The sequence below is a fragment of the Sylvia atricapilla genome, chromosome 2 (genome assembly GCF_009819655.1).
Source record: "Sylvia atricapilla isolate bSylAtr1 chromosome 2, bSylAtr1.pri, whole genome shotgun sequence".
NCBI lineage: Eukaryota > Metazoa > Chordata > Aves > Passeriformes > Sylviidae > Sylvia > Sylvia atricapilla.
Genome location: NC_089141.1, coordinates 75,068,959 through 75,094,315, shown reverse-complemented (window position 1 = coordinate 75,094,315; position 25,357 = coordinate 75,068,959). Strand labels below are relative to the sequence as shown.

Sequence of the window (25,357 nt, the reverse complement as noted above, 5' to 3'; positions counted from 1 at the left end):
AGTTAAATTACCATCTGCTTGAGGCAAAAATCAGGAGAGGGATGATAATAATTATCCTGATATATATACTACTTTGTTTGATCTAAGAAACCAAGATCGATTTTGTGAAAGACACTGTTTTTCCTCATTTTAAGAATGAATTTTAATCAGCATCTTCATGGGGGAATTATTAATTTGATGTTTTAAAGGCTTGATATTTTAACTGTTTATGTGAGTAGGCCCAAAACTAAAATCACTGGGATAGGGCAATAAAAAAAAGATTACTTTTTTGTCTGAGAGGCTGTTGCACTGAACTTCCACTTTGCATGCCCAAAATGTTAATTTCAAGCTGCAAATATATTTAAAGAAGGAGTGAGATTCAGATCACAAGTTTCAACAGAACCTCTGTGGATCAAAGTAGGCATGTCTGGGAAACGCTGATAAAACTTTCTAACACACAGCAAAGGAGAAATAGGCACACCACTATGAAACTTTAAAACACTGATGAAATTTGCTGGCTTTTTCCAGTATTTTATGATTTTATAGTACTAGACAATATAAAATATAAAGAGAAATAAAACTTTGAGAACTGAAAAGCAGACTGGAATTCATGGTATTATGCTTTTGCAGTGTAGTTGTTATAGCAGGTGATATCATGTCTAAACTGCAGCTTTCATCTACAAATCTAAACACTCTGCAAAGCCAACCAGAAGGACAAGTGAACCTTTAATTCTAGTCAGTGGCTAAATCTTGCCTAGGATTTCTGAAACAAGTGAATATACATCATATACAGTATTAAAAAAGAGATCAATAAAGAAATTTGGAACCTACCAATACTGGTAGCGGGTGTCATGCACAAAACTGACCCTGCGTGTCATGCAATGATAGGTGAAAAAAGTGGATAAAGGGAAGAAACAGGTTAGCTGTTTAGAGTTAACATTCAAAGTGAGATTCAAGCATAACCACAGAGAAGTAAGTTAGTTAAATGAAACTGTAAGGTCATTCACAGTTTTGCTTAAACACAAAAAGAAGACTGTGTTCTTACTAAACTCCTGTATAGACTGTGTGGGTTTTGGCATGTTTCTGTACATATTCAAGATATCTCATAAACTTTTTTACTTATTAGTGTTATCCTTTCACTTAGTGTTTTTGCAGCAACAGGTTTTTGTTTATAAAAACGTCTTTGGTTAAAGATCACAGTACTTGTGAACTCACTGCATAATTCAGATAGCTCAATGTTGCACAGATCAACATTCACCAATTTTTTGACATGTGGCAAGAAAAGGAAATGGAATTAAGACAATATTCTACTGCAGGAGCTTTGCCAAATTTGTGTTTGATATTAATGTACCCATTCTTAACACAAAAAACAGTACTTTGACAAGTCCCAAGCTAAACACCTCAAAGTGTGTAACCTTCCAGCAGAAGGCTCCCAGCACACCTCAGAGATGCTGTGGGATGACTGCTCACCTGCTATGGAGTTTAGCATTGGTGCCTAGCCCACCTTTAACCTTTCTGGAAAGGCCAAATGAAAGAAAGAGATCAGCCTATTTCCAGAACAGTGCATACAGCAAGCTGGTGAAGGCAAGCAGGTAAGGAGACTAGTGCCAGGTATGTGCATATTTGACACAGAGTCGAATATGCTTCCTGTATTCCTGCGGAATTACTACTGCAGTCCCGTATCGGACCGTCGCAGACTTGTGTGACTATGAATGACCTTACCCAAGAACAATCCCCAGAGAACACACAAAGTTCCTCCTCTAGAGGCTATAGAAACACTAACAAACAGCAATGGGAAGAGAGAAGAGATCTGCTGTTTTAAAGATCGTTTACCAAACAATAAGGAGAAAGTGACAAAGCAATCAAACTGATGTAAAACAAACAAAGTGCAGAACTTCAAAGGTAAGCCATGCTAAGTCAAGCCCCACACTTTTTATTAGGGGAGCCAGTGGTTAAGAAAGCAGAGAAGTTATATAAAACAATTAAGTTTTATATATATTCCAGCAGCAAAACTTGTCTTAAAATTTAACACACACACACACACAAGGAACACATTTGAAAATTATACCAGTTTAGAAAATATCACATAATCATTTAAAATCCAACGGATAATGTCATGCATTGCTCCTCAGACGTGGGCTGCATGACAGTCCTTACACCCACCAAATCCAACCTTCCCAGGAAATGTGGGAATTTCAGATGTATCATCTTTAACGGAAAGCTCATGACACCCATTCTTATAGAGGGTGTCCCCCTTCCCTGATCTCCTCCCATACCCCACTCCTCTCCTTAATATCCTTCCTTGGAGCTGATGGTGTTTGAAAAGAGCAGGAGGTTCATCACTTTAAGAAAGCTTTTCTACTCTGGGGCTTGGGCTCCATCTGCTATTTTATACCTCTGTTTCCTCTTTTATTTTTTTCATGCACTTGTTGTGGGGCTTGACAACAACTTGGCCCTTAAGGTTTGGTTCTGAGATCCAGCCTTCCTACCACCAGAATTTTGTCAGCTGAAACTAGAACTACAACAATTAGTTGGAAAGAGGGATGGACAATAAAAAGTACAAAAAGTGAGCTACTTAAGGAAGCACGAACTTTTCAAAGGTCTGGAAAATATCCAAATGCTTTTTCATTGAACAGGTTTAAACTACTGTATTTTTCATAGTTAACTTTAAGTCCTTGTCAATTGCAAATAGAGCAATAAGCCCTGAAAGGGAGTGCTTAAGAAGGAAAAATACCTATCATACTACAAATTCTCATAGTTTCAATGTAAAATAAATTCACGGAAATTTCTGCGTGTTCTGTAGGCACAGGGCAGTCTTCCATTCATGTCCAAACAGGCGGTGTCACCATTTATTTATTTTTTTTCCAAACACTCCCGTAAATGTCAGTGTGTTTTCTGCCACGGATATTCTGGTGCACCAATGTACTAAAAATAAGGCTATGCTATTACTTACTATTACAAATACGGGGGCAGGCTCCAAGGTTGTTACTGAGGCCTTATAGAAAAATTCCATGAAGTCAAAGCCATCTGTGTTTGTTTTTTATCTTTAAAAACATATGGGAATGCTGATAGATTGGGAAATCATCATGTGCTGCCTTTCATTCCTTGTTTAACAGACATTATTTCTATAAACTAAAATAATATTGCTGAAATGTCAAGCACATTTGCAAACACGTAGTTTTAAACTATTCTGAAGTTTACACTTGAGAACACCCTGATACTAAAATACATAATTTGTTAATTACGAATGAAATCACAGAATTCCTTAGGAGGGATACTCTCCTTTGGGAAGTTGGAGTGGGGGTGACTGACACAATTTAGAGGGTTGTGTTGTTACTGCTTACACGAGCACCCAGCACATCCCTTTTCTCGCAGTGTTAAAGAGAAGCCCTGCTACCAGCCAGGGTGCAGGTCAAGCCATCTCTGAACATTCTGATTTTCACAGAGCTCCAAGCACTGAAATGTAAATTACATTCACTCATCTTCAGATCATGCCTATGAAGAATTATAACCCCAGCTACGAGCCACAAATGCTAGGAAAAGTTCTGGTGGTGCTCCAAAACCACAAAAACGCATCTGATGCCTGAAAGCCCTTTAGTGCAGCTGCGGGGAGCGATGTGTTTTGGCAGTGCTTCCACGCAGGTATTGACTGGGAGTTTATGGCTGGTGTTCCTTTTCTCAGGTTGCTCGTGTGGGCTGGGGAAATCCCCACAGCTGCAAGACAGCAGCTGAGGGAGCAGGAGGATGCTGTGGCATCTCTGAAGTGTGGTGCTTTTCCCAGCATTTTTGTCAGTGGAAACAGATACAAGTCAAAATCCAGCCAATTTACAGTAGGCAAAAAGGGGAAAACTCTGGAGAATTTAGGAGCAAGGCTATGAATGTGCAAAAAAGCAGATCAACAGCATGTTGAAATTTCTGCTTCAATTCTTGTCCTTTGCAAGAGGAATTAAAATAATGTGCAATCATGTGTGCAGACTTCATCTCAAGTGGGGCAGGGAGCATAATAAAACCTTCTGTTAAGTGCAACTGCCTGACACAGAGGCTACCTCAGGGACACAAAACCAGTTCAGTGTGGATACAACATACCTGTTGGGATAAACGCTGCATGTTGCTGCAACTGAGCATTGGCAAGAGCCTGTTGATAGTGCAAGACACTGGGATTGAAAACGGCACTGGCACCATTGCTTTTTTCAAGTGCTTGTCTCTTTGGTAAAGGGTGAAGAACACCAGGAGGAAAGGCCTGTAAATAAGAAAGTTAGTTAAAATGGCGCCATTTTTAAGACCTTGTCTGTAACATATACATAAATACAAAAACTTAGTATTTTTTAAAGCAGCTAAAGATGCCTCGCCATGCATATTAACTCAAAGCACAGCAATGTAAAATGAGTGAAATTTTGTTATTGGTAGCAAAAGCATGGTACTATTAACCTAGAACTGTTGCAGCACAACTACTGAAAAGAAACGTTTGCTTTAAAGCAACGAAAATGGCATTGCCTTTAAGTAGGTTTTCAAATATTACAAGGAGAAAAAACCACTTGTGTTTCATTGCCAAGTATTTTCTTTTATTTTTAAATTTAAATATAGTTTCCTATTTATTACACAGATTAATGGATTACGTTATGCATTTTCAATTACAAAAGCAGTTTTATCTCAATTCGACTTTTCATGAGAGATTTAAAAAAGATGACACTGTGTTAGGAACCAAACTAAATCGTCTGCAGTCTATTACATATGAGAATGAGATGGATAAATAGAGCTTCCGGTAAATTAACGAGTACGTGAAATCATTTCCGGTTGATGTTTGAAAAGTAAAGCGATACAAATTTCATTAGTTGCTTCTCTGAAGGAAAAAAAAATTATAATAAAATTAAAAATAAATTAAAAAAAAAAGCTACATGCAAAGCAAAAGGTGAAAGGTCAAAGTACCAGGTCTACAGTTGCTTCGAGAGGTCGCTTCATTGCTTTGGCAGTCGACTGAGTCTTTTAATAACAGGCAGCGAGCACATGATGGCAGTGGGCCAATGGGAGTCAAGCGAATTAACATACAGGTAAACAGCAAGCAGAGGTGCGTCATGGGAACGGCATTGCATTTGTGGATAGGTGAGAAGGAAAAAAATATTCTGAATGCAATATACAACATACAAAACACTAGGCATGCACAACAACAAAAATGTCTTCTAAAGAAATGAATATTACATTTTGAATTAGTACCGAAGCAAAAATGCATCTACTATACCTTAGTTAAAAGCATATAAGAGAGTAAAATATAGATGTTTGAAATTCAGGAAAGTTGAGTAAAACAGCAGCTTGCAGACACTATTAAGCATCATATAAACACTTCACAGAGATGCAGAAAGTTTCAAAGATACACCTATTGGAATTCCTGATAAGTTAGTTTGGTCACATTTTGAAGTGCAAAAATTCATTTGAGAGGCTACATTTTCAAATACAAAACACCAGTGAAAGTTGTAATGCATTACAAATGCTATTAATATCAATGCTTACAAGGTGAGAGTCTTTTAATTTAGAGAAGTGAATAATTCAGTCATCAGAATAAGAGAGGTTCTTCTTTGCCAATACAAAACAGAGTACACAGTATGTCCTGTTACACCAACTTATCATTAATTCCTTTTCTTTTCTCCTACAGCTGGATCATTTTTGTAGATTTTTTTTAATCTTGTAACTTACCACATTACATTGAGAGCGAAAAAGATCTTTCAGAACTGAAAACATACTTTCTAAATTTTGCTATAACCTTAGTACTAGCTTCAGGAGTGGGGAGTAAAACTGGGCTCCCAGTTCATAAGCCAGCATTAGCATATGAGTTATGATACCAGTCCAGCATTAACTTTTCAAAAGAAAGTATTTAGGCATAGTACATAGGCATATACATTTATGTATTCTTTCACAGTAAATTCAAACTTACGGCTGATATGACAGCGTTCTGTAAAAAAACTTTCTCATTTAAAATACTATTTTCAAGTTTTGTAGTGTAAATAGTTGTTACAAACTTGTAGAAAGGAAAGAAAAATTTATCTAGAAATCAATTTTTTTACTTTTGTTTTTTAAACACAAGCTGATATTTAGCTCTTTTTAGAATATGCAGATTATATCTACCTTGAAATCAGTAGGTGGAAATAGGGAACAAAAGTTAAGGTGGAGGAAGAGGACAAGGCACAAAATGCCTGCAAACACCTTGTAGTCATAAGTTTATCAGGTGCCAACCTATCAGGGTATTCTGCAGGACAATCCTCATTTTACTTATTCCTTGTTCCTATCTCTTTGCCTGAGTCTTCTCAACACCCTCCTCATCTCTTCTTCAGCACTATTCTGGATTACATACCCTGATCTCCAGGATCTGCTCTTCTCTCTGGGCCCAAGACCCAGACACAACAAGAAACACCTAGTCTGAAGTGGGGATCTGGACAGACTTCTGTCTAAGCAGGGCACTGTGCAGGTACCACTGCAGAGAACATCACTCCACTGCCTGGGGCACAGCCTCAGAACCACTCTGCCTCCACCACAGAGGGAAGTCTACACAGAGGTGACGCAGTACAACTGATTTCAGCACTATGCAATGATGAACTCCACAAGTTCAAAGCAATGTCGCTAAGAGTAAAGTGTTTCAGTTAATTACCTTTATTATCCAAATACAGATCTTATCTAATCTCACTTGTTAACTTATTATCACTCTGTTTATTATTGCCTTTCTCCAATTTTTCTCCATGCTCTTCTTAACATCACCTCTCTACTCTGAAGCTTTCTTCTGGCTTTCCCCTCATACTCCCCAGCAAGTTCAGTCTCAGTCTTCCCAATCTGAAGGCTTGATCTCTTCCTAAACATACTCATCAACCTTACTTCCACATAGTCTCCAATTCTTTTCAGGATTTCAAACTGCTCATTTTGCTCTCCTACACTAATATTTTATTTTCTCTCATCCTGATAGTAAAACCTTCTTCGCCTTTTTCTTTCCCATCAGATTATCTCCTTCTCAACATTTGATCTACGTAACTAACAACCAATGAATCAATTGGTTGGAGGATGGAGACGAAGAGGATACGAAAAGGAAACAAAGACAATATCAAAAATTATCAAACATCCAAGGCACACTATTTGCCTGCCATACGATACATTGGTATGCTATGTCTCCTGGAATACAAACAAAATCCACACAGCAGTGACCTCCATGAATGTGGAAGGAGCTCCTGACCAAACTCAAATGAAAGAAGGAAAGCCCACAAGAGGTTGAAGCAGGAAGAGATGGCTCAGGAGTAACAGAGACACAGCCTGAACATGCAAGGATATGTTAGGAGAGTCAAAGACCATCTGGAGCTGAATCTGGCAAGGGATGTCAAAGACAAACAGGCTTCTCAGCAACAAAAGGAGCACTGGAGAAAATGGGTTTCCCCTGCTGAATGGGGCAGGCAACCTGGTGACACAGGATATGGAGAAGGCTGAGATTCTGAAAATCCTTTCCATCTCAGTCTTTATTAGCAAGACCAGCCTTCATGCCAGTGGGAGACCAGTGGGAAAGTCTGAAGTGAAAAAGATTTTCCCTTGGAGAAGGATGATCAGACTAGGTAACATGTGAACAAGTTGTGTGTACACAAACCCAATAGGAACTAACAGAATGTACCCTGTGTGCTGAGGGAGCTGGACAATGTCACTGCAAGGTTACTCTTAGTTATCTTTCAAAGTTCCCTGTGACTGGGGGAAATTCCCAAAGACTACAAGAAAGTAAATGAGCCACCTATCTTCAGAAAGGGCAGGCAGGGAGCTCTAAGGACTGACAGGTTGGTCAACCTCACCATAGTCCCTGGGAAAGCAATTGAGCAAATCCTCCTGAAAACCATCTGCAAACACATGAAAGCCAAGATAAAGACGGGAAGTAGTCAGCATAGATTTATGACAGGGAAATTGTGCTTAACCATCCTTCTATGATGAGATTGGCAAGCTGGTGAAGGGAGAGCAATGGATGTTGTTTCTCTTGATTTCAGAAAGGATTTCAACATCATTTCATCCTCACAGACAAATCTATTTATCATGGGCTAAATGGGAAAGAGGGAGGTGGACTGACAATTGTCTCACATGCCAGGCTCAAAGGGATGTGACCAGCAACATAGAGCCCAGCTGGAGGCCAGTCACGGGTGGTGTGAAACTTGGAGGAATTGGCTGATACACAAGACAGACATGGTACTGCTCAGAGGGCCTACAAAGTCTGGAGAAATGGGCACAGAGGAACTTAGTAAGTCCAAAAAAGAGCAATATCAAGACTTGCACCTGGCGAGGTGCAGGAGAAGGGAATACAGGTGACCTTGCCCCTTTTAACAGCTGTGTTGATTACCTGACTCAGCCTTGCCTTTGATGAGTCACAGCTATATCCAATAAAGATAAGTGTGTTAAAAGGGAGTGGGGTTAGCTAGTGAGGGGATAATTGTGGAGGAGAAATTATGAAGAAGGATCCCGGGGAGAGTGAATCACTGCTGTGAGGTCAGTCTGGGTCTGCAGTTAGAGCCTGTTGTTGGAACACCTGCAGTCATAGTCTAGCCAGGTAAAAGCCTGCAGTCAGAGGTTTCCCTTGCAGCCTACAGCAGGAGCTTGCTGAAGCCAGAGCCAGTGAATAGCTGGAGTCAGGACGACCAAGCTGTAAAGAGGAATAAACCAGGACCCTTTTCATGCTGTGATGAACAAGAAGTCTGTGCTCGGCTCGTTTCTTCCTTCTAACAAGAGGGCTGCTGCAACAGGGAAGAACATCACAAGGCACCAGTACATGCTGGGGGTCACAAAGGCTTGGCAGAAAAGACCCTAAAGATCCTCGAGGACACCAAGCCAGTAATGTGCCCTCAATAAGCAGCTCATGGCATGCTGGGCTGTGTTGGAAAGAGTCTCACCAACAGGCGGAGGGAGGTGATTCTTCCCCTCTACTCAGCTCTGGTGAGGCCACATATGGAGCACTTTGTCCAGGTCTGGGCACCCCAGTACAAGAAAGATACAGGTGTACTAGAAAACACTCTCATAAAGGACCTGAGAGATGATCAAGGGACTGGATTCAGCCTGGAGAAGATACAGGGGAATCTCACCAGTGTATACAAATATCTGATTTCAGGGTAAAGATGGAGCCAGTGGTGCCCAGGGACAGGAGAAGAGGCAATGGAAACAAATTTATATAAAAGAAATTCCTTTTAACTGTAAGATTAAAAAAAAAAATCCAAAACATTTATTTTAATTGGAAGTATGCAGCAGATTTTCAAGTTATGGAGCTTCCATCCTTAGAGACTTTAGTAAACCAAACAGGCACATCCTGGGCAATCTCCTCTAGCTCCCCTGCTTAAGCAGGAGAAACGGGCTGAAATATTTTTTACATATTTCTCTGCAAAACATTACTCTGAATTACAGGTCCCTGTTGCCTTCTCCTGTGACATTAGACTGCTAACATTTCAATTCTGTGTTTCCAAAGATGCTTCATCTTGCTTTGAGGCTAATGCAACTCTAATTAAGCCTTATTTAAAACCACAGGATATATATCTGCAACCATTACCAAAGTGCAGAAAAAATTAATCCCCTCATCTCTCTCCTTTCTTATTCAGTATAGTGCCTAGAAATATTACATTCTCTAAATGAACAATAAATATTGCACAACAGAAGCTAATCAGAATAAAAACCCAATCTTCTCTGCTTTAATTTCCAGATGGTATTCAATTTCCGCAAGCACAGGAAACTTTAACTAAAAATCATCCAATTTGAAACAAAGACTGTGGATACTATTAGAGAAAGAATATTAAAACTTAAGAAATATTCTTCTGTTTGGTGGTTTACTTTCTTGCATAACTAACCCTTTGTCCCTCAAAAAAGTCTGGTCTTTTCTAATTTGTTAAATACAATAGCTTGGGGTAGTTATGTACTGTACTGTATTGTGTTTCTGGTAGGCTTTTTAACCAGAGAATAACTGTATTGTCTATAACTATTGTATGCACTGCCCACAAGTCCACAAACCACATCTGCTTAATTATTTGTCCACTGCCAGCAATGAGGACAGTGATTCTTTGATTTGCTGCCAGCAGTTTTGTCTCTCAAGTCACATCATGCATGTTCAATTTATGTAACTTTATCAATACCACTGTACATTCATCAACTTTCCTGGTAGCAACTGTAAGAGGTATCCAGTCCTGGTGAAGGGGTGGGCTGTCTTATCTGAACAGTTTAAAATAAGAGATTAAAATATCTGAAAATAAAAGCCCTCACTCTTTTCTTCTGACTGTAGCCAAAATGTTTCTTTCCTAATGCTTCCCATTATAGTTTACTACTTTAAAACCTCATGGTTCAAGTAACTGGCCCATAATAGCATGGGAGGCAAGATGTCTCTAGGCATAAAAAGCATCTAACCAAAGTTCAAAAAGATACAGGCAACACTTTTTAGTCATTGGGGATAGTTGTAGATCTACAGAGGGCAGTTCTTTCTCATCCTCAGGCAGGCACTAATGGTAGATCAGATGAGTGTCCTGGTTTTTCTACACTACCAGTACAGTAAGACCAAGGTGGCTGGCTGGTTGTCTCATTTTTTATGTGGACTGTGCTGAATCTCAATGCAGGTTTCTGTTCTATTACTGATCTTTGAAACAAATGCTCTCTCTTTGCTTTTCTTCCAAATTTCCACATGTATATCTGCTGTCAAAGAGCTAAAACAGCATATGTGTCCCTGTTTTCCTGGGAACACTAAAGATTATCAGTTTTGTTTCTGTTTGGAAATTGTAGGAGCAAATTTACGTATAATTAAGGCAGAGAACAGAAGTGGTATAGAGTGTCATTTGCTTCACTGTCTTGAATAGAAATACAGCACTAAAATAAGGGCAGAAAGAAAAGAAAGTGCTTCCTCCCATCAAGCAATAGTAATAATTCTATAAATTCTAATCTTTCACCAAAATAAAAAAGAAAAATAATTAAAAGAGGCAAAAGAGAAAAGAAAGTATAAGCAAACAGCATTAAATCTGAAGCAAAATAGGCATCAAAAAAAAGGCAGCCATACATGCCAGCACTTACCATCACAGTCGCAGCCGCCGCAGCTGCCTGGGCTGCCACTGCAGCCTGGTTGGCTTGGTGTTGCGCCGCTTTGATTTTGGCCTGCAAATGTGCAGGAGGGTGAAAATACTTGCATTTCTCCCTCATGCAACGACCTTTTATGTAATCCATACACACGGTTACGGTGTTGTCATTTGTGTCAATCATTGTGCTGTCTGCCGGATGCGCAAAGCGGCAATCAGTCTCTCCACGCGCACAGTTGCCCCGCTGGAACTCCCTGCACACCTATGTGCAAAACAACACACGTTGCAGGGGCACAGCTTGGTGCAATGTGAAAGGGCAAGGAGTGTCCCATGCCCCCAAAATACAGACCTGCCCCCTTCCCCTGTTATTTGAAATTTTGCAGCAACTTCAATGTAATAAACCCTTCATCTTTTGGTGGGTGAGGGGCATGCTCTTATTTTACCCTTATGTTCTTAGCTCCTCAGGTAACTCTCTGGTACTGTAGCTAAATAAACTTAACGTGCAACAGAAGCATTCCCAAATGCCTTTCCTTTTTCCTGTTTAGAAAGCAGCTGGGAAGGATACTTACTCATGTAATTGCTCCTGCAAAACTAGCTGGGAATCACAAAATATTTTGTCTCTTTCTGACTACACTTTGTATTCTTGCAGGTTGACTGGTAGGGAAGGAGTTCCTCTTGCTGAAACCCAGGGAAAATACACATCAGATGCACTGTATTTTTTATGGAGTCTACAAACAAAACTGAGAGCCTACTTAAAATAATTTTCAAAAATGGTCAGAATGAACACACTGATTTTCCTAAGAAGAAATGTGCTGCAGACACTGGTGCTGAGGCTTTTGGGAAAGGACATTCATTTCTGCAAGAGCCATTTGGCCTCTTTGTGTACTTGGATCACAGATTCCACTGAGCCCAGCCATGCAGTGATCCAGCAACAGCTGGGAGGCTCTGCACATAGCTGGGGGCTTGTCCCTTCAGCCTGCTGCAGGGTTGGTAATATTCCACATCCCCACTGGCAGCCCAGGGCTGGAGGGCTACACCATTCCCCTAATACTAATCCGTAAAGCCATAAAATTCCCTTATTATCTATCAGTGCAGAAAAAACAGGACAATTATTACTGAAATAAAAAATGTGCTTGTTTGATATTTCATCAAGGCATGCCTTTTCAGGCATGTATACCTGAGGTTTCTTGAGATGATGAATTTTACAAAAAATAAAAACTCCTGTTGATGTCCGTGTCCTACATATAATCCAAAACACTACCTTAAAAATAACATTATTTAATTACTACTGGCTGCAAGTGCAGAAATCCTGCTTGGTTACAAGTTTTTCATCTATAGCAACTTAATTTAAGCTTCACTTCTAAAACAACCATTCCACTCTCTAGGATTTCTCTCAAATAGCCTAACAGAGAATGTATTTTGTATTCTAGCCACAGTGGTGTCCACAGTACCTCCAGTTTATCAGTCCTGAGGAGTTTCTGGGTAGCACTTGAACTGGGGACTGAAACTGGTGGACTTCCAGGAACAATGACAGGCGGCGTGGGTAGGATCTCAGTCGGGACTAAGCCAACTCCTGGTGTTACTGGCGTTAGGTAAGGAGCAAAGCTAATAGCCGTGTTCGTTCCTATTGTGGGACCCACCGGAAACGTGGGCTGAAAAAGGAAAACACACACCAAGATGAACAAAAAGCCCTTAATCAATAGCTTAGTAGATATCTTTTACTTGCTGCTCCTTCTGGCACTGATTAATATTCTTAATGAAAAAAATTTAAACAGCCAACAAAACACACAGCATCCTCTCTTCTTTTAATCACGTAACACGTTCCAGCAGCACACGGAGAACCATGTGTGTTCTCTGTGAACTGTGTAACTCCATTATTGGGAAGGAGTCTGCTCTTTTGCAAAGGAAGTCCTACTTTGAATCTGAATCTGTGAGGAGGTCCAGCTTACATTGCAGGCTTATTTACACATCTAAAAGCAGAAATAACATAGACTTTATTGCTTTTTCTCAATATCTGTTTTCCTTGGGAAAACAGGCTGTTTTCCAAAGTATTCAGATTTCATGGCTGAAGGGTTATTAACTATATTAAAGCCATATTTCTAATAAGAGTACATATAATGAGCTCTCTGCCATGTAACTTCCAGTATGTTTGCATACTGTATTTTGCCACCTCCTGCAATTATATGTTACTGTGTCTCATACACTGAAAAAACTCACCTTTGCAAACGTTTGTGTGCTCAGCTGTCACCAGTGGCAAGCAGAATAAATACTACAATCTCAGCTGGACACAATATTTAGAAAGGGATTATTCAAGCTTAGATTAGTTCATCATATGAAAAACTTTGATTGGAGGGAATGATACGGGTCTAAAAATCTTGTTTTGTTCCTTCTTACAGTGAGTCAGTGAAGTCATGACCAGAAGAAAGAGCATTTGTGTGATGCTAAAACAGCCATGATGAGGCAGAATAGTGGGTTTGTTACAACCAGCTCCACTGGGGGTGGAGGCTGAACATCACCATGGTCAGCCCATGCTCAGACCTGGAAAGTGCTTTAGTTCTGCAGAGCTGAGTACCTCAGAGACTGAAGCTATAATTATAAATGAAAAACTATGCAGAAAAACATGACACATCTCTGATTAGCTTTGTCAGAAATTAGGTTCTCAAATAAGCCAGTAGCTAGAAACACAACAGCACAACACTAAGACTTCAAAACATTTTAACAAAGGAGAAGTGTCTTTCTCATTAAGGTGGCCTGCATGACATAAAGTATGTGGAAAATACACAAGAGAGAACACAGGAGCTAGAAGGCAGGTTTTTTTCTTTTTTATGTTTGGTTTTCTTGGGGTTTTTTTTGTCTTTGGAACCAATTACTAAATTATAAATGGATGTGACATTACCAATAAAATGCTCTGAGCATACAGATTAACCAAGCATAACCAACTATACAGAAATGGCATCTAACTGCCCTTATGAGTTAAAAGTGTATTATGTTGTGTTTTAATCAGTGATCAAATCTGCTTGATATCAAAAAACCCAGTTCATATGTCAAACATGAGCTAAATTCTGAAGAGTATAATAATGAACATTTATATGAAAGAATGGTTTGACTATGTTGAAGACAATATGTGCTACATGAAATAAAAGTAACAGCTTTGTGTGAGATATAATTTTAAGAATAAATCCACTTTTCAAATTACTTCTATGAAATTTTCTTTCACTTTTTATCTACTTGGTCAAGGCTGAGTCATCTTAATCTGGCAATTTATGTGAGACAGATCTGGCATTTTTATCACAGCAATCAGTACAGAAGACATTACGTCAATGAAATTGTAAAGTTCAAATGATGAAATGGATGAGAAGAAAAAAGAAGAATTTTGCCACTTCAATTTTTCTCATAATATTAAGCGGTGTAATCTATCACTTCATCAGAAGTTTTTCCGGTGAAAACTCAAGCAGTAAATCCCCAGGAAATATCAAGACACATTAGGAGGCCAACATCACCAGATACAATTTGATGAACATGTACCAGAAATTCAGGGAGTCCTGGCACTCAATTCCCAATCCCACCTGACAGTAGATGTTTCAAGTCTAAAAGGCATTATTGAAAAAGGCATCTGGGGTGAGCTTCCTGAGACCAAATTGAGATGTCTTCTTCTGAGATACCTACACTTGACTTCTGTGTTAGCCCATGGAAAGACAAAGGCCCTTTGAAAACTAAATCATCTAATCCCAGTGTTGATGTCTGGAACAAGCCAAGTAAATATTAATTAGGAGCGTCTATGTCTTTTGATAAATTATAAATGGACCTTGGAAAATCACTGCAGAAGTTGATGCCAGCACTCCAGATGCCTCAAGTTAGAGAAAAAAATTCCATTCCAGTGGGATGCCTTACACTAGGAATTTAGATTGAAAAAACATCATTAGCAGCCATGTGTGAAAAGTTTAATCCAGATTACTTGCTAAACCATGCTTTGGAAGTCTGCTACACAGAGAAGCCCAACTGCAAGGGCTGCCCTGAGCAACTGATCACTTTAGTGCATAATCAAAGATGCTGCTCATGTCTGCCAGACTCTAGTTCTATATCACCTCCTGGATACAAAGTGTCTCAGGCACTGTGTGAATCACCTTGAGACAAAACACTGAGTTTTCAAAGGGCAAACAACTGCCAATTCTCCGTCTTATCCTTGGACACTTCGGATTTCAACAGAAAAAAAATGCTACCCATTAGCCTTCGTTCCTGGTACTGGGATTAAATAATATTTAAAGCCATTCAAATACATAGACTCCTGAGAAACTTTGTGTTCCTACTCAAATTACTTACTAACAAATTATTGTTATTATACAAATTTTTGCCTCCGGAAGGATTATAAATAAAAATCTTGCAAACGTGACATGAAATGCATTGGGGGGGCGGGGGGGAAGAGAGGGAAAAAAAGCAAATTATTACAGGATAAAAGAAAATAAATCAAGTCTACAGCAACACTCCATTACATCTTGAAATGCAAATACAAATGAGTGTATCTCTAGCACCCTGACCAGTCCTTAAGTAAACAGACAGGGACTGTTTTTATTGATACTTTTTTGAGAACTTTTTCAGGTCAATGGAGTCTTCAACTTTACTTACCATTAAGACCATCAGACAAATATACTTACCACTGGCTGTAGTGGCGTCCCTGGAAACATGAACTGCATTTGCTGGGCAAGCATCGCTGCTGCAGTTTTTTGCTGAATTAAGTTGTTCCTGCCATTGATTTCCAGTTGAGTTTTTAAATGTGTTGGTGGATGAAGGTACTTGCAGTTCTCCCTTGTACAACGACCCTGGAAAAAGAAGCCACACTAATCAGTCGGCTGCTTTTGATGATAGTTTAATGCCTTCGAGCAAAATATTACACCATAAACTAAGCAAGAACTAATGAAACACAGGGTGTTTCCTGGGAACTATGTAGAGGGCTGGGAGGAGCTGATGGGCCTTGAGCTCTGCCTCAGCCCACCCCACTACCTCTGATTTATCATTAAGGCTATTAGCCCCAGGAAAAAAAAAAGAGAAAGCTATGAATCAGCATTTTCATTGTTTAGTACAGATCACTGCCATTCAATTAATAATCTCAGAACGGTCCAGACTGCCTCTCACGACATCCTGGCTAGGATGTCAGGTGTTACCTTAACATAAAGTTTTTTATTAAATGACACCACATGAAAGTTTTTTATTAAATGACACCACATGATGAATAACAAATTGAAACTTTCTTTAAGAGAAATGCAGCTTTCAAGTACATCATATTGAAAATAATTGTGTGATCATGGCAGTGAGGATCTAAAGTTGCCACTCTCTGCTTGTGTTCTCTCATACATTCACCCAGTTCACTGCCTTCCAGCCTCCTGTTTTTATTGCATCAGCACAACTTTGAACTATTTCCATAAAAGTATAAAAGAAGTAAAGGTGGTACTTTTACAGCCTAAATTTAGAAGCAGTACATGGATCTAAATCTGAAGGTACACAGCAAAAAGACAGCTCCAATCAACATGAAAGGAGGAGTTTTTAGACAGCTATGAGATAATAAGTGACAATAAAAATATAGGTGAGCTGTCATCTTGAGGTGCCTTGTCTTAGAGGACATGGGTGTATAGCTGACCTCAAACATAGGTAGAGTGGCATAGGACACAGTGATATATTTTCCCCCAGAAAGGGCAATTGTAGGGTGCACTAGGAGGTTGTGCAGCTGCAGGGCAGGACCTGCTGAGATCAGAAGCTCCTTGATGACACGGCTCACAAACAAATACAGAACTTTAAGAGCTGTGACTAGAGCGCCTAAAGCATTAGTCAAACCACATTGGATACACTCAACTTGTACAAGCTGTTTCCAAATTGAGATGTTTTTAAGAAGTGCTTTCTGAACTTCCCATTCACCGATATTAGGGCTTTACTATTTGTAGACAAGCAGGAATATCCTTCTATAGCAAAGAAAGCATCCAGACACTTATGCAGAAATATCACACAGTACAGACATACACTGACTCCGTGTATGCACACACACACACTGCTACAAAACTTTCAACAAGCTTGAAATGTCTCAAAACCAGTGTTATTGTTATACTTTTGACTTAGACACCAAAACAGCACAGATTCTGCCTCTAATTCTGCCATCTGCTACAAGGATGTCATAACTAGCTGTTTGGAGGTGAGTTAGACATGTTCAGGAAGCTTCTCCTGTGTCGAGGCTGATGGGAATGCAAACAGCTATTTCCACACTATTAAACTACTGAGAACACTCCTTTTCTGAACTGCCCCTGGCTGCTGGGAGTATGATAAACAGCAGAAGCCAGAAAACGCAAGAAAGCTAAAAGTTTAAGAACAAACAATGGTCTCAGCACTCAGGAACAATGGTCTCAGTGCTGTTTTAACCTCCTAGTACAGATGTAGCCACTTTCAGGACATCATGCCTTCCTTTTGTTGAGAGAATCACTAATGCTGCCTGATTTAATGAATTACACAAAAGGAACATTACTTTGTCAGCTGGCATGAGCAGAACCAGAAATAGTCACAATTTGATGGACACAAAAGAAAGCTGGCTCTTTCATTTGGGGGGAATGTGGCCTATACCATCATAATGCTAAACTGGAGCAGATTCAGCACAGACAATGAGCATATGCTTTTTTGTTTGGCTGATGAGGCCAACTGATTTAGACATTTTCAACTGAGATCTATTTTACCTTAGTCTATTTTGTATATGAACAGCTCCTACAGCAAATCGAAAAATTAAAATAGCAAAGTCATTTCAAACTACTGAATCTGATGGAAATATCAACTTATGGAATCAAAAATGTTTCTTAAACAAGGACTGAGAGCAACTCTCATGCACAGTGGCTTCTGAAGTACCTTAAACTTGAAGAGTGCCTTCAGCCAGACCTCCAATTTGTACCTCTAAAAGCACACAGTTACTGTATACCATCACTTCAAGCCCTGCAAAGCAACCCACAGTGCACAAACGATTGGCTATTTCTGAAAACTTTCAAAACAGTCCAACCATACAAAAATGTACTGTCCTCTCTGAAGTTATTCATGTCTGTGCATCGTTTACTATTTTTTTGAGCTCCTGGTTAGCAATGAACATACGTACTATAAAAGAGCTGTGTGGTCCTGCCACGCTGCTATAGAAAGCCCTCTAAACAGATCAAGCCTTGTTGAAATTAAATGACCCAAAATAAACTGCACTGGAATGAGCACTAAAAATAGTGAGTAAATTAATCTGCCCTCACCACCAAAATTAAATAAATTCTGAGACTGGCTTTCTTACTTTTTGGACCTACAATGGTAGCAAGAAAACTCCTATAAGGATTTTTTTGTTCCTCTTTTCCCAAACTTCCCAACTCAATTTCCCAACTACTAATCACTGTACAAATAAAAATTCAAACTTGTAGTATCATTTCAGCCAAATGAAATGATATTGACCCTGAAATTTTTTGTTTATTAAAAAGTCAAATATGGAGTCCAACTGACATGACAGCACATATCAGCCAAAAAGCAGAACAGGCAACTGTACACAACATACAGGCATATTCAACGTATTGGTTGGGTCACCATCAATGAGCCCACTTTGTAAAAAAGCTACTATGCTAGAAGGCCACACCATCACAAATGCAGAGACAAAATCAGGTACTTTAACTTTGAAGTGCATCAATATCAAGCCTCCGGAGCAAGGCTTGCTTCATCTTAAAACCACAGCAGTTTAAGAGCTGTTCCACAGACACTCAGTCCCTCTGGCACAGAACATCACGAAATCAGCAGGATAACTCAGGCGGCAGGGAAAAATAATTGCTTCTTACAACTTTTAACCTGTTCCTAGATATGAGTCAGAGCCCTGAAACTGAGGGCACAGACAGATTGGTTTGAAACTGGGTCCCTAGAAACTCCTGTCACCCATGCAGTGAAGGTTATCAACAAGCACATCACAAGTGGTTATGCACTTCCCATGGGAGTTCATGCAAAAAAAATCACTTTCAATGAGCTGTCTCATTATATGCAATGGATAGCAACAATCAACAGACATCAGATTACATTCCCAGCAGTCTGTTACTCCTCTCATCTTGGAAGGATGGTACCTAAACTCTGACCTTTTGTTTCTTTGCCTTTGTCCTCTACAGCTGTCTAGCCTACTGCCTAGCACATTTCAGGCAGGTAATGGAAAGGTTTAACAGAAAAACTACTTTTCTACTGCTAGTTATCCAGACTAGAATATGCTGTGGCTTCTGTCAGGCTGGCACACAGGTTTCATTCTAGTAAAGCAGTGGAAGAGGGAAAGGGTGCATCGAGGAGCTGGGAACTCAAAGGACTTCAGTGCCCAATACCAGGGCACAGCAAAGACATGCTCTACTTCTGCAGAGGCAATGGTCTTGGGAGCTGCTACCTGACTCACTTAATTTCAAAAACACATCCCTTAACTGGCCATGTCACACCATTGGTTTATTTTTTTAAATCAATAGATTTTCCCATTACGAACAATAGGAAGTTTGTCTACGATCAATGCCACAAGACAGCCCACAGACTAGAGTATACTAAAAAGCTAGCTATGTGCTTAGTTTTAAATTTAAAATAAGCAAAATGAGGTGAATGTAGAAGTAACACCCCATAACTTTGCATGTTAACACACTAAGGATCCATTTCCTTTCTTTGAATATTTCATAAATTCACAACTTCTTTCTGTATTTTACTCTTACTCAAATAGTAACAACAACAATAATTAATTCAAGTTTGGGATTTTCTTATATATAATAATGAGTAAGCTTTTATTTATTAAAATTATCTTTCATGAAAGTAAGATGTTTAAACAGGAAAAAAACCAGGCAAAACAATACGTCTTCTATCTCTTAAGGCAAGAATCAAGTAAAACTTCCAGAATTGTTTTGCTCAGGTATGGAATTTCAGGCAATTTACTCATGCTATTAGTGGAAAATACCAGAGCATGACTCCCCCAACTCACAGCACAGCCCAACATCTGACACACCTTTAAAAACAGGTTATCCAATGAGAAGCAGAAAGTCAGAGGCCTGCTGTCCCTTGTTCTGTCCCATGTTCCAAACCTCGCTCCTTAGGGTGCTTCCAGCTCCCCCTACTCATCTCTGCTCTCTGTAAACTCCCAGATTCCTACTGTATCTCCCCTCCCTCCTTGCTTGTCCCCTACAGCACCCTCCCACCTCTCCTAACTATAGCCCAGGAAACAGCTCCCATGATATTTATAACTCACTGGAGCCACGCGTGTCCTGAGGAGCTGGCCAAGACGCGCACACGGCTGGCAGACCACACTCGGGAGCGGCTTAGTGCTCGCTCCCGCCTTCTCCTTAATAGGGTAAAACCCTGGAGCTCTCTTCTACCCAGACACTCATTTTTGCATAACCAGTAAGAACTTTGAGATACGACTTTGAGATGTCTGCTTCTAGCAACTTTGCTTGAAATCGGGTACATCGTTCAGAAGTTATTAGGGTGAGAGGACGATGTTGGCAAAAATCTGAACAGTGCATTTATGCAAAACCTGTTTCCTTAAGAAAACAAGCTAAACCCAAAATGCAAATGAAATCGTATGAACTCTCAAGATTGATTATGCAGTCTAATGGGAAAAGAAGAAAAGTGTCTAACTTCTGAGTCATAAATGGTTTGAGAAGGCATCTGAGCAACTGGTTCTACAAGAGAAAAAAAGATTTTCTGGTTTCCAGATAGACACTATGAGATCTAAACATTTGCTGGAGTTAGAAAAAACACACATGAATTTTAAAAAGTAATAATCACCTGATGCTACAACTATCCTATCCCTCCCACTTGAAAAAAAACTTCTGCAATTTTCTGCATGTCTTGCACATGCCTGTAAGGATCAGAACACTTTTTAAGACAGCAATGCCTTTGCAGCTGTGGGCATGCTGTTTAGCTAAATATCACCCACTGAAGATATTACACACTGTTCAAACCCCAGCAGAGTGGGAGCTAGCACAGGCCATTGTCCATGGTGGTGGCAGCACACGGCAAGAATAGCTACAAAGACAGCAGTGTCAGCAGCTGGGGTCATACCTAAGGCACAAATACTTCTTTGGAAGAGTTTCTGTCAAGAGAAAAACCTGTTTTTTTCTCCTTTGGGATTTCTCCTCAGCAGCCTCTCAGAAAATTCTGTTTGGGAACATGTAAGGCCTCATCCAATCAATTTAAAAAATCAGTACTGCATAAAGCAGGAACTTTTCAATTGTGATAATCCTGCGCTCCCTGAGGCTAAAAATAGACCCAGTCAATAGGAGGGCAGGTATTTTGAGATACTTAAGCTTCTACTCCTATGCATAGACAGCCACACTAACTCTACCAGCCCAAAACATCCAGTTGAAAAGTGATTATTCAAATGCAGAAATATCAAAAAGGAAAAAAAAAAAAAAAACAAACCCAAAACACTAAAGAAAACACCCGGTATTCATACACAAACAGGGATGATTCCTCTTGTTCTACAGGATTTGAATGCAAGCATTTCTCTACATAATTTAATACATGAGAATCTAATCATCAACAGCACTTTCAACACTCATGGAAAACCCTCAGACTTCAGTTTGAACTGACTTAAAAAGCATTTTCATCTAACATCACAATCCATGAATTCAATTTTCCTATGCAGGTCAATCTGCTTCATAACTTCACTCAGAAAGTAAAAAACCAGATACTACAGCCCCATTTAAGTATTCCCTTTGCACTTGCTGTGAATATGCACCACCTCACACAATCTGTAGGACTACACATGCTCATAGAGTTATGCATATGTCCAAGGACTTAGGGGATTTAGTTAAGCCTTAAGAATGACTAGTTAGAGATTTAAAAAAATGTAACGTAGCATTTTATTTCTTCCTTAAGGCATACAAAAAATTTTTAATTTCTTTTCATTTTGCATAATTTCACATCTAGACTACATTGCCTTGCAAACATGTATGCTCATGAAAACACAGGGTTTTTTAGCCTAAGCAGGATTTTATGTAATTTTATAGAAAGAAATGAAGATCGGAATAAGATCCCTTATCTTGAAAATGGGGCACACTTGAACTATTTGTGAAATCGAAAAATAATTCAAAAGAACTACTAATGGAAGTATTAGGCTTTTGATGGCAAGTTCAAATACCTCAGACTTTACTATTCGCCATACATCTTACAAACACAAAGATCTAAAGGAAAAAATGTATTCCTAAACAACACAAGCATCTCTTACACTATACTTGAAATGGTTCAGATCTTGGATCTACTTTCCTGGGGAAAAAAATGGAAAAAAGCTACCAACAAAAACAACTTTAAAACATTGCTGAGAACTTAGTTCTGTATTTATAAAGCCACCTTGCAAGTCCACCCACCAAAGTTAGTGAGTGTGCATACATATTTATATGCACCTACACACTTCCGTTTCAAGAAAAAGTAGAAGGCAAATTCACTTTCCTACTTTAAGGTAGAAAATAAAGAAGGAAAAAATTCTCAGGTGACTTCAGTCTGATTCAGTTTCCAACAAGCTAAGAAAACCCATTAGCTACTCTTTAATGACTTGAATTTTTTGTAAGAAACTAAAAGCTGGTAAAATAAAAATGATCATTTTATTCATAAAAGTAGAGAACAAGAACTGCCTGTAACTGACAGAAGAAATAGAAGAATATTGAACAAAAATGGAAGCCTTACAAAAAGATGGAATGTCTAAATGATGTAAGAGTCTTACCACTAAAGACTTAATAGGAGATATTTATTTAAATGGAAAAAGACAAAATGTTCTACTAAAGAGCACATTTGCAATGCACAAAGAGCTCTGAGTCTCTCAAGATGCTCTTTCAAACAAATGTTGAGCATAGCTATAGAGAATGGTTTAATAATTTGCCTTGCAATATCAAGGGAAGTGTACCCAATATTAAATTGCTCAGAAGACAAAGAAGTCAGGCAGATATTGCAGATGGCAAAAAGAAAAACCATTTATGAAATTCTAAGTTGTTTGACAAACATCCTCAAGATTATTCTAACAAATAAGAAGAAAACTCAGAGAAAGAGACAACAGTTTAATATCAATTTATTTTATTTCTGTGTTTACTGTCTTGGAAATAATTTGAGAATAATATGGCAATAGAGATTATTTCTTCCCCAATTATGTAGCTCCTTTTGTTTTGTTTTGTTTTTTCCATTCTTCCCCCTCCACTGGCACTCAAAATCAACCAGTTATTTTTATCTTAGCTTCAAGTTTGGCTACCAGTATTGATCAGCAGTATATCACAAGCAACTGTGGACAATCCTTGAAATAAATCTTCAGTCTAATGCACACAGACAATTTCCATAGAATGTGAGGCCGCCAACAAGTACTATAAGGGAATAACCCAACAGAATGAACATAAAGAAAGTGGAAGGAAGCATAACCTCATTTAGATAAAATTCCTCAGATGTCTGATTTCTATTACATGGGTGGTGAGAGTCTTCACATGGCACGAAGCTGCCTTGTGCAGGGCTCCAACAAATACAGCCCCCCTGTGGGAGGACTGGATGCAGCCTGCCATGGGATTCAAGATGGGTTTCAAAAGCAGAGCAGTGATTTAAGCCCTCCAACTGCGCTCTGCCAGAGAAGTCAACATATTCACTGATTCCTGCATTACAAAAAAAAAAAAAAAAAAAAAAAAAAAATAAATTCTAAAACCTTTTTAGAGTCTCAGGATAGAGCATTACACATAGTTAGCTGATGGCTGGGCAGCTTTAACACACCTGCTCATCTCAAGGACTGAGTGTTTTTGTGGAAGACAGAGGAGAGATGTGTAAATTGCAGGCTGGACAACACAGTAAGTCAAGGTGACACAGATTTTTGCTGGTAAACAACATACTCCACCATTAAATTTAACTTGACTGAACTGTAAAAGAAGATAAGAGCTTGATAAGAGGCAATTTTCTTCGAATTTTCTCAATACCGTAAGAACAGACAAAAGTAGCCATTCCAGAATTAATCCCAGCAAAGGGAGGTAAGTTGTGTGGCTGCAGGGCAGCTGGCAAGAGAGAAGGCAACAGTGGTGTAGCAGAAAGCAGAACACCGAACAAGAAGACGGGTACAGCACAGCATTACTTCCTGACATTCCTCTTTCCCCACCTCCTTTCCAATTCCCATAAAAACCTTCAAGCAGACGTGTGCTGACTTTAATGCAAGCCTGCTCATATGAACAGGACTGAGATTAAATTCCCTTGTTTTGGAAACACCACTTTTCAGTGATAAGGTAGATAAGAGTAACTGCAGAACTGACAGCCAAGCCCTGACACACCTTATTTCACTCTCAGTGGCCTGTAAATGAAAGGCCATGATACTGTGGCTCAGCACACACACTTGACTCTCCAATGTCCATAGCACATATCCTCCACCATATACAGGTCAGTAAAGAAATAATGAGTAATGGGGAGAGGTCTTTGCTGATGGGAAGCCCATAAGCCCAAAAGAATGAACAGCCCAGCAAGGACCAGGCAATGGGCTGGCGTGCTTGGCAATGGTTCCCTCAGCCATTCAAAACACGCCATTCAAAACTCTCTATGCCAAAGAATGACACTGATTTTCCTTTCATTCCTGGACATGCCAGGAATCTTAACACACCTCAGGAAAAGCCATAAAATCAGTTATGGGGCATGAAAAAGGAGCAGAAGATATGCCTTGGCAGTGAGGAGCCTGGTTGACCGGATCAGAAAGAAAATGGGAGTGCTATAAAACTGACTACAGTGGCTCTGTACAGCAATTCACCAGGCCACGGGAGCCTTGAGAAGGTGCTTCATTTGAGAGTTGTAGTGAATTAAATGTGACTTGGAAAAGGCTCACTATTTGGAATATTCTTACCATATGGAAAAGGTCATCAGTATGATGGAGCAAGTCCCTGACATAATAAGGGATGCACCAGTGCGCTACAGAGAAGGGCAGACCTAGTGTACGCCAGAAGCAAGTGACTGCCTTGGACACCAGCATGTCACAGCCCCCAGCTCTCAAGCAGGATGCTCAGCATCCCTGAACTGCGTATCAGATGCCCTGATATGTCACTGGCGAGTCCTTGTGCTGCTCCTCAGGAATATGCCTTCACTGCAGCCAGGCCACCCTGCACCTGTTTGTTTGCTGGGGCTCCCAGTCCTGCTAGGGCTTCCTGGGACTCTTCCCTGTTGGGGATTTCACACTTTGATGGCCAACCATTTTGTAAACAAATGGAAAAAGCAAGGGCCAAGTTAAATACACAGATGGCCAAGGACACCTTACATAACTGCAGAGGTGAAAAGTACAGAGTCTTGTCCCTCTGCAGAGGAGGAGTGTTTACCCGCTCGCAGTGGCAGCGCTGGCACCGCAG

The 25,357-nt window shown here is 39.6% G+C and overlaps 1 protein-coding gene across 8 annotated transcripts in view; it reads right to left on the bottom strand.

Annotated features, from left to right (window-relative positions):
- The window catches only part of MBNL2 (muscleblind like splicing regulator 2), a 107,454-nt gene that overhangs the window by 18,766 nt on the left and 63,331 nt on the right, over positions 1-25,357 (bottom strand). For 3 of the 8 annotated variants that reach the window (XM_066313460.1, XM_066313452.1, XM_066313454.1), the window contains 6 exons: positions 15,671-15,835; positions 12,470-12,670; positions 11,017-11,280; positions 4,906-4,959; positions 4,066-4,219; positions 811-846 (listed from right to left, as the gene is read on the bottom strand). In XM_066313460.1, the coding sequence (XP_066169557.1) occupies positions 811-846; positions 4,066-4,219; positions 4,906-4,959; positions 11,017-11,280; positions 12,470-12,670; positions 15,671-15,724 (763 nt within the window). In that variant the 5' untranslated portion in view covers positions 15,725-15,835. The remainder of the gene's footprint in view (positions 1-810; positions 847-4,065; positions 4,220-4,905; positions 4,960-11,016; positions 11,281-12,469; positions 12,671-15,670; positions 15,836-25,357) is intronic. The other 5 variants (XM_066313455.1, XM_066313456.1, XM_066313458.1 and 2 more) reach the window with 3 other exon arrangements.